Source organism: Dama dama, chromosome 20 (assembly GCF_033118175.1).
Source record: "Dama dama isolate Ldn47 chromosome 20, ASM3311817v1, whole genome shotgun sequence".
Lineage (NCBI taxonomy): Eukaryota > Metazoa > Chordata > Mammalia > Artiodactyla > Cervidae > Dama > Dama dama.
Window position 1 is genome coordinate 64,956,653 of NC_083700.1, and position 10,242 is coordinate 64,966,894.

Sequence of the window (10,242 nt, forward strand, 5' to 3'; positions counted from 1 at the left end):
TCGAATCCCAACTCCACCCCGCGCCAGTCCCGTGACTCTAGGCAAGCTGCTTGGCTTCTCAGAGCCTCACTTAGCTCAATGGCAAAATTAAAAGAATCTTGCCTCAGTGCGATGGCAAGGATGGGATGACCACCATATAGACTTATACGCCTGGCGCAGCCGGGGCACATTATAGACTCCCAGTAAATCCACCTGGATCTGCTACACCTGCCATCAGGTCAGGCCAAAGCCTTCCCTTTCTTCCTTAGCAGAGAAAGCACAGCTCTTCAGACAGTGCCATTTGTATCCTTAGAGCCACCTCTCTAGAGAAAAGGCAGGACTTCTGGGATAATCATATAAAAGGGAGAAATTTTTTGTTTGGGGGATTTTCCTCCCCACTGACATCTCAAGTTTATACCACTATTCCTCTTGCTGGGAGGATGGGATGACAAGTGGAATCTCCCTGATGTGCATTTTAACAAATTACTTGTTTCAAAAGTAACTATTGAGGACTTTCCTGACGGTCCAATGGTTAAGAATTCACCAGCCAATGCAGGAGACATGAATTCCATCCCTGTTCCAGAGAGATCCCACAAACCATGGGGCAACTAAACTCATGTGCTGCAATTATTGAGCCCATGCACTGCAACTACTGAAACCCACAGCTTGAGCCCATGCCCTGCAACAAGAGAAGCCACCACAATGGGAAGCCCATGCACTGCAACTACTGAAACCCACAACTTGAGCCCATGCCCTGCAACAACAGAAGCCACCACAATGGGAAGCCCATGCACTACAACTAGAGAGTAGCCCCTGCACACCACAACTAGATAGATAAAGTCGTGAGCAGCAATGAAGACCCAGCACAGCCAAACATTAATTATTTTAAAAAGTAACTACTGAAATACTTTGACATATACTATGATGATACACATACTTTATCCTGAATATACTTAACTCTTTTTAATCCAAATGGAAACCCTGCATTAACGTTGTTTATGTACATAAACATACTAACATATGGGGCTTCCCTGGTAGCTCAGATGCAAGGCAGGAGACCCGGATTCGCTCCCTGGGTCAGGAAGGTCCTCTGGAGAAGGAAATGGCAACCCACTCCAGTATTCTTGCCTGGGAAATCCCATGGACAGAGGAGCCTGGCAAGCTACAGCCCATGGGGTCACAAAGAGTCAGACGTGACTTAATGACAAAACAACAACAACACACTAACATGTATGCCTAGGGTTACAAAAATTTATGAACTTTGATAAAGCACATCAAAATACCCACTGTTTGTCTTGAAATTCTAATGAAAGTCAGCGCATTGGAAACCAAAAACCCTGAACATGGTTGTCAAGCTATTACTGAGACACCCTGGAAAATGTGGGAAGCAATATAGCAATATAACCTCATGGAATTTGGAGCCAGAAAAAAAACCCAATTTTAGGGACTTCCCCGGAGGTCCAGTGGTTGATTTCAGGCTTCTACTGCAGGAGGCGTGGATTCAATCCCTGGTCGGGAAACTAAGATCCCACATGCCTTGAAGGGCAGCCAAAAAAGCAACCTCACAAACACATGTCATTTTGAAAATTTTCTAAACCTCAAAGCATTAGTTTTCTATCTACGAAGCAGAGCTAATAATAGTACTTCTCAGGTATTAAGTGGATTGAGTAAAGTCATGCATCTTGAGCTCAAAATAATAACACATTATGATGATGAAGACTTAATGCAAAGTAAATAAATCTGGAGCCCCTAGTTACAGGAGAGAAGCTTAAAGTTGTCAATTAAGAATGCTAACAGGCTCACTTAGCTTAGAAACCGGAAGATCCAAGTTTAAATAATGGCCCAGCCTTTTTGTTACTAGTTATATGACCATGGCCAAAGGCCAGTCACATTTTACCTCCTCCCCCTCATTTAATTGTTAAGTATTAATGATATTATTAATAGTTACTATATATAAAGCACTGACCATATGCCAACGCAATCTGATGTTTATCTAGGCGCTCCAATCTTCACAATAACCCTTCAAGGTAGAGGCTCTTACCTCTATTTTACAAATGGCTGAAACTGAGAGAAATTAAATTTGTTCAAAGCCATCCAGCTAGTAACTGGTAGAACCTGGATCCACAGCCTGGTTTCTCAGTCTCCAAATCCTGTACTTAACTACCCAAATGACCTACCTCTCCTAGAGAAAATCAAAGAACATTACTCCTGCAAGAGTACTTTTTGAACCGAAACATCACAGAATGGGCTTGTGATTTGCCTGCCCCTCAGCGGGCCTGGGAACCCTGAAAGGTTAGCTTCAATCTCTCTTTCATCTCATCTTGGAATTTTGTCTTTACCTCGATTTCACTTGAGCCGATCTGATAAACAACGTTAAAGGACAGACAGTCAAAGATAGTTCTATGTATGCCCAAGAGTTCAGGGCAACGAAGTGTTAGTCACTCAGTTCGTGTCTGACTCTTTGCTACCCCATGGACCGTAGCCCATCAGGCTCTTCTGTCCATGAAATTCTCCAGGCAAGAATACTGGAGTGAGTAGCCATTCCCTTCTCCAGGGGATCTTTGCCACCCAGGGATGAACCCAGGTCTCCTGCATTGCAGGCAGATTCTTTACCCCTTAAGCAACCAGGGAGGCCTTCAGGGCCTCAAGACCTTGTGCTTCTCCTTGAAATGTGGACAAAATACTTTCTTGGACTAGCTTCTCACACCTGCATTTGCAGTTAGCTTGTTAAGTATAAAAAGTTACATAAATGTCTCCTGAAACTAGCTATAACAAACTCCAGTTCCTGGCATACATGCCATCAATCTAATTAAGGCAAATTTCAGCCCCATTTCAAGGATACCGTGTCAAATACAGAGCTCGCCCCTCTGAAATTTCTATCAACTAGTCCCATGCAGTTCAGTATAACTTTCTTAGTTATCCACTCTTGGAATAATAATCTTCTTGGAAATACCAAAGTGTTGGTGCTGGACATGACATATGAGGGACAAAGTGGGGCTCAGTTTGGCATCACCTGGAAGGTATCACCTAGTTTAGCATCACCTAGCCCCTCAATCCTGGAGATGCTCAGCATGGTCATCTCACCCCGGCAGAGGAAGCAGGAGGGCAAGGTCCAGATAAAGTGAAGGGTGTTAATTTACCAACCAGATCTCGACGCTAGAAAGCCGCTGAAGCTGCTGAATCTGGGGCTACTAGAGCCTATTCATTTCCATAAGGAAGTAAGGTCGCCACGGGTTTCCCAGAAGCCAGATCGAGCCTGGAGAACGTGACTCTCCCCGGTCCTGGGACTGCCGTCTTCCCTTCCCAGTAAAACTCTCCCGCTCCCCCTGGGGCCTCACCAGGGACCCCAATCCCTCTTCCGACCTCGGAATCGCGGGAGCGCAGCCAGAGCCAATTTAAACCTGCGCAGCAGGAGTGGGAGAGGCTGAGCTCCAGCGCCCGGCGCTTACCTCCGACGGAGGGATCTCAAACACACCCGCGATCTTGGCGTAGAGCTCCTGGATGCTGGAGAAATTCTCCACTCTGCCCGTGGCGCTTCCGTGGGCCAGCTGCGTGTGGAAAACCAGCCTGCGGGTGGGCGCCGGAGGGCTGGGCAGACTGCGGACAGCCGCATCCGTGTGCTCGCCCTCCACCAGCCGGGAGGTCTCCTTGGTGTTGAATTTCTTTTTTCTCCGCAGCCCCAGGGGCATCTTGCCTGGCCCCACCTGCGCTGCCAGCGGGCTGCTGCCTCCTTGGCTGGCCCCCCGGACTTTGTGCCCAGCGGCCCGCCCGCTCGAGGCAGGTGCAGCCTGGGCTGGGCCAATAGCAGAGGCCCTTCGGCCGGGCCCCGTCCGGTCGGGGCCCCCTCCTCCACTGGGAGGAGCTGCACCTGCAGGCGGAGCGGCCACCAGCCCTCTGGAGGGATCTGCGAGAAGAGAAGTTGGACCTCAGGATAGGGAATGTTGCCTGCCTTTCCAGTTCTACGAAGATCAAGCCATCAGCCTCGGCTGCTGACCTACCGCTACCCCGTGCCCTGAGGGGAATTCAGGATGCCGAAAACAAGGAAGCATTCTGTGCTTTGGAGAGTGTCCCTAGACAGCTAAGATGCATATCTTAAGGAATAATTTCAGTGAACCCAGACTCTTTCATCTTCCCTTACACAGGAAAATTCTACAGTCATTAACTTGAAATGTCTGTTCTTTGTGATTAGCAGTAATCTTTTGATATTCCAGTACGCGTTTTTATCCAACAGAAACACTCATATATCCTGGCTCCTCCCTTACCTCTTCTGAGCTTTCTCAGAGCTATCTGAGAGGCTGTCTCTCAAGTGAAACTTAACTCGAAACTTTCGGGTTGTGCATGTTCTTCAGTTGATAACCCACTCCCTCATCTCATCTCCTAGCTTCTTTTCCCTCTTTAAAAAATAAAAAAAGTGACTCAATTTCTATAAAAGCCTTAGGATGCTGATTCTACAGAACACCACATCTTAGGATACAAACATCATGGCCTTCTGGTGACAGTCATAAACGCGTGGTAGGTGCTCACGTGTTTGTGGCCGGGCCACATGCTTTCATGTCTGTACACAGAGGATAAGAATTTAAGTGGAAGACAATCTCCATCTTTTTTCTCTGTACCATTGGAGAAGGCAATGGCAACCCACTCCAGTACTCTTGCCTGGAAAATCCCATGGACGGAGGAGCCTGGTAGGCTACAGTCCATGGGGTTGGGAAGACTCAGACACGACTGAGCGACTTCACTTTCACTTTTCCCTTTCATGCATTGGAGAAGGAAATGGCAACCCACTCCAGTGTTCTTGCCTGGAGAATCCCAGGGACAGAGGAGCGTGGTGGGCTGCCATCTATGGGGTCGCACAGGGTCGGACATGACTGATGTGACTTAGCAGCAGCAGCAGCGGCATATACCCTGCAAGGCAGAATTGGAAGGAAAAGTTTTGAGATTAGTACCACATTAGATTTATAGTCACATATCCTCAGCTGAGCCCTCAACAACTCTCAATAATCCTTGTTACTTTTTCCTGGGTACCCTTCTCTCCCAAACATTCAGCACTCTACCTAAGTGATTTCTCCACCTCTGCCCTCCTTGGTCTCTGCAGAAAACCCTGTCTCATTCTGCAGAGGAAACTAAGGCCATTCAGTGTGACTTCTGAACTCCCTCAATTCCCAACCCCTTGTCTATGACTCCACTTACCTCCTTTCTCCAAACTCTGAAGAAATCTCTTCTTTTTACTTGACCCTTGTTCTGATCTCTTCATTCCTCAAGGATCTCTATGCTTAAGCTACCAGCTGACTCTTTCTCCTCTCCACCTGGTGCCACCCACTGATGGAAAAAAGCCCAAATATTTGACACTGTTTTCAAGTGTAAAAATTGAAATTTCCACACCTCCACCCCTAGAATCACCTCTACATTTTCACAACAAAGCAAAACAGCCTTAAATTATTAGCTGCATTTCCTCAATCCCTCTTTGCTCTTAGACTTGCTGGGTTCAGACTTTACCCCCACATGTCACTGAAATTGCTCTTACTATGGTCAGCATTTAGTCATCAGATACGATGAACACTTTCGGGTCTTTATCTTACTTCACCTTTTGGAGTATCTGACTGCTTTGACCACCTTTATTCTTAAATCATGCCTTTATTTTGGATTCTGTCTACTGAAACAAAAATGTACAATATGGGAGTTCTGAGTTTCAACTTTATTTGGAGATTTACTAAGGACTGAAGAGCGCCGAAGAATTGATGCTTTCAAATGTGGTCCTGGAGAAGATTCTCAGGAGCCCGTTGGACAGCAAGGAGATCTAACCAGTCAATCCTAAAGGAAATCAACCCTGAATATTCATTGCAAGGACTGATGCTGAAACTGAAACTTCAATACTTTGGCTACTTCAATACTTTTTAATACTTTGATGTGGCTGACTCATTGTAAAAGACCCTGATCCAGGGAAGTTTGAGGGCAAGAAGAGAAATGGGTGACAGAGGATGAGATGGTTGGATGGCATCATCAACCCAATGGATATGAGTTTGAGTAAACTCCGGAGGATAGTGAAGGACAGGGAAGCCTGGTGTGCTGCAGTTCATGGGGTGATGAAATGTCAGACACGACTTAGTGACAGAACAACAACAATAGCCCACTGCGTGCAATGTGAAAGTTGAACCATAAAGAAGACTGAGTGCTGAAGAACTGATGCCTTCAAACAGTGGAGAAGACTGTTGAGAGTCCCTCGGACTGCAAGGAGGTCAAACCAGTCAATCCTAAAGGAAATCAACCCTGAATACTTCTTGGAAGAGCTTATGCTGAAGCTGAAGATCCAGTACTTTGGTAACCTGATGCAAAGAGCTGACTCACTGGAAAAGACCCTGGTTCTAGGAAAGGTTAAGGGCAAAAGGAGAAGGGGCAGCAGAGAATGAGGTAGTTAGATAGCATCACTGACTCAATGGATATGAATTTGAGCAAACTCTAGGAGATAATGGAAGACAGAGGAGCCTGGTGTGCTGCAATCCATGGGGTCACAAAGAGTCAGACATGAGTTAGTGACTGAACAATAACATAGCCCAAGAGACAGCCTCTTAGATAGCCTGAGGAACTGCTCAGGTAAGGGGGGAGATCAGTGTGTATGTGATTTTGGCAAAGGGGGTACATGCAAGCAAGCACACATCTCAGTAAAAGGTTGCTGCTAGTCATGTGGAACCTTCATTAACAGCTTTAGTGCTTTTCTAAGTGTGGGAAGATGCAAGAAGCCAAGTTTATAAAAAAATTTCCTCTCAAAATATTTGACTATCTGAAGCCTTGTTCTATGAGTGTTTCCAGAGTCTTACTCTTAATCTGTGTCCTGACCTCTTTTCAGGGTGTGTTAAAGGTCAGCAGCTGCAGTGGCTAATAACTCAAGTCCAGTTGTGATATCTACACATTGGTATGAACTCCTCTCTTCTTGAAATCGCTAAGATATCTTGAAATTCCTGCACTTGTCAGGAGGTGTCCTTCATTATTCACCTGATAAGGCTGCTGGGAACCTAAAAGTTTCCAATGTCTGGATGGATCAGGTAGAGAGGAAAAGACAAATGTTTCAATTCTGCTTACAAGGATTGTTTTTTCTTGTAGTGGTTAAGTCCTGTCTGATTCTTTGTGACCTCATGGACTGTAGCCTGCCAGACTCCTCTGTCCTTGGGGTTTTCCAGGCAAGAATACTGGAGTGGATTGCCATTTCCTTCTCCAGGGGATCTTCCCGACCCAGGGATCAAACCCATGTCTCCTGCATTGGCAGGCGGATTCTTTACCACTGAGCCAACTGGGAAGCCCCTTCTTTTCCCTTAACAAAACACATTTTCATTCCTCATCTCTTTTACTGAAAATACAGCTTCTACTTTTCTTGCATACTGAAATGTTTCCCTTATTATTTCTAGTAACTTTAATACATATTTTAATTAGAATTCTCAACTCTTAATCAATTTCTAGTGAAAACTAAGAAGTAAGCACTTAGGAACTTTTACATTATCATTCTATACATGGGCAAAATTTTAAATATTATTCATAATGTTTACAAACATGTGCTTTCTTATAGAAAATGTCCCAGTGTTGCACCAGACATATTTATTAATAGTCCTAAATATCTTTAGTTTCTCTGTAAAAGAAACCCAATGTTCAGTAATTAATGTTTCAGTATCTTATTTTATTTGAGAATGACCTAGTCAATAAACTTTAATCATTTAACTTAATTTAGTAAAACTCTAAAATTTTAAGTTTCCAAAATCTAGAGAAGCTATTTTTAAGTAGATATGCCTAAAACATAATTATTCCTAAAGAGTTTACCTAAATATTTTTATCTTATTTACATTTAATTTACTTATAAACAATTTTATCATACCAAGTGATTTTTCTTCCTTATAAATTTTGCACCAGATATAAGGTCTTATTTGACTTCTAGTAAACTTAGGTACAATCATACTATTATACTTAATGTTAATAGCTCTAAAGATATGTCTATATTAAACCAGTAAACTTAAACTAACTTTAATAACAAATATTAATTTAATACTGAATATTTCCCAGTTCATACAAACCTGAAATTCATTTGGGTTAGTTTCTTTTATTTTTCTCAGAATTTATGTAAGCACTTAATTTTTGTTAAATCAACTAAATAGAACTCATTTCCAAGTTAATTTTGGTTATACCATCTGGAGGTAGAGACATATCATATCTCTAACATACACACAGACACATATACATCCATGTAGACACAGAGATCTCACAATTTGATTATAAAACTTAGCCATGAACCAAGTATTACAGTATAAAACTCACTAGTTTATAAATAACAATTGGAATACATTAACTCACCTGAATTTTAAAAGGCCTTTCCCTTTTTTTTTTTTCTCAGTCTCAGGAGTTGGCGATGGTCTAGGATAAGAGAAGAGTTCCTAAGAGCCCTGGTAGAATATACACATCTCAAGACACAAAAAGAGAAATGCAAGTTTCTCCTAGAAGGACTTGTTCTCTTAGGATCAGGATTGTGAAAAGACTTTTCATCAAGCTGGCTTTATTTTAACTGCATAAGCAATAAAAGAGCCCATTTTGACCATTTGGAGAGACAATATTTCCTTTAATTTTCAATTAAGTTGATACTTGTAAATATAAGTTTTGTATAACCTGACTTGAGTGTTGGTTGGAGGCTGGCTTTCTGACAACCCTCATTTAGGAAAGATGCTAGGCCAGCCTCCAGCCTAGTTACCCAGACCACTCAGTGTCTTTCTGAGAAAATTCCAGTATCTTTCCAATGGAGAGCCTGTTCTGTACCACTAAACAGAACTTTGGTTCATCAGCCAATAATTGGAAGATCTAAGCACCAGAAGAGCTTGCTCCCGTTTGTCTGGATGCACCAAGGAGGTGGACACGCACTAGGGCCCCTGCGGGTACCAAGGCTCCAGCTCCACATAGAATTTGGGCAGAGCAGAGAAGTCTGCTCTGGGTCCCTGGTGTTCGTGCTCAGGCGCTTCAGACGTGTCCGACTCTGTGACCCTATGGACTGTAGCCCTCCAAGGCTCTTCTGTCTGTGGAATTCTTCAGGCAAGAATACTGCAGTGGGTTGCCATGCCTTCCTCCAGGGGATCGTCCCCCCTCTGCACCCACCCAGGGTTCAAACCTGCGTCTCTTACACCTCCTGCGTTGGCAGGCAGGTTCTTTAACACCAGCTCCACCTGGGAAGCCCCTGGTTCCCTTAGTGGTCACCAAAACTATCAACTGAAATCAAAACACTGAATGTGAGAGCTCTGAGTTTCAGTGTTATTGAGAGACTTAGGACTATAAACCGGGAGACAGCCTCATGGAGAGCTCTGAGGACCTGCTCAGAAGAGGTAAAGGGGGGAGGTCAGTGAATATGATTTTGGCAAAGGGAGCACATACAAGCAGGCACACATCTCAGTAGAAGGTTGCTGCTAGTCATGAGGATCAGATGTCTTCATTAATGGTTTTGGTGCTTGTTCAAGTGTGGAAAGATGCAAGAATCCAGGTTCATAGCAAATTCTCCTGAAAATGTTTAACTATCTGAAAGCTTGTTCTGCCAGTACGTGCCAAAGCGGAGTACCTCAGCCTGACCCCCTGTCAAAATGTGTTAAAGGTTAACAGCTGCAGTGACTAATAACTCAATTCTTGTAGAGCCGAATGGTGATCAACCTTCATTAGTTGGCAACTTCACTGGTTGGGGTACCTCTCCTGTCCTTGCTAAGTGCTACTCTCCCGGAACTGTGTTCTGCGAGGCATTTTTTTCTTGGTCATCTTGTCTTCCTACCCTACATACTCTCCTTGATTGACCACTTCTAGTCTTCTGCTTTCAGTAGATGTTGTTGACCTCCAAATTTGTACCTGCAGTTCAATCTATCAGAAAGAGAATGTACTGTAGGAAACTAAAATTGAGATTGTACAAACTCATCCTTTCTCCTGAAAATATCTTTGTTTCTCCTGATTTCACTAATCATGATCACATACTCTGTGGCCCAAACCAGACATATTTGAGTCATCATACCAAGCTTTTTCCTTTTCCCTAACCTCTTAGATCAATTCAGGCCTGAAATTTTCCGTTTTTCAAATTGAGGTTCACGTGTGCATACATACTCAGTCATGTCCGACTCTGCGACCCCATGGACTGTAGCCCACAGACTCCTCTGTCCATGGGATTCTCCAGGCAAGAATACTGGAGTAGGTTGCCATGCCCTCCTCCAGGGGATCTACCCAACCCAGGGATCACACCCACATCTCTTATGTCTCCTCCATTGG

General features: G+C 44.0%; 1 protein-coding gene across 2 annotated transcripts in view; it reads right to left on the reverse strand.

Moving 5' to 3' along the window:
- Positions 1 to 3,744, reverse strand: part of GIPC2 (GIPC PDZ domain containing family member 2) — a 103,725-nt gene extending 99,981 nt beyond the window's left edge. For both annotated transcript variants that reach the window (XM_061121563.1, XM_061121562.1), the window contains exon 1: positions 3,429 to 3,744. In XM_061121563.1, the coding sequence (XP_060977546.1) occupies positions 3,429 to 3,668 (240 nt within the window). In that variant the 5' untranslated portion in view covers positions 3,669 to 3,744. The remainder of the gene's footprint in view (positions 1 to 3,428) is intronic.
- Positions 3,745 to 10,242: the final 6,498 nt, after the last annotated feature.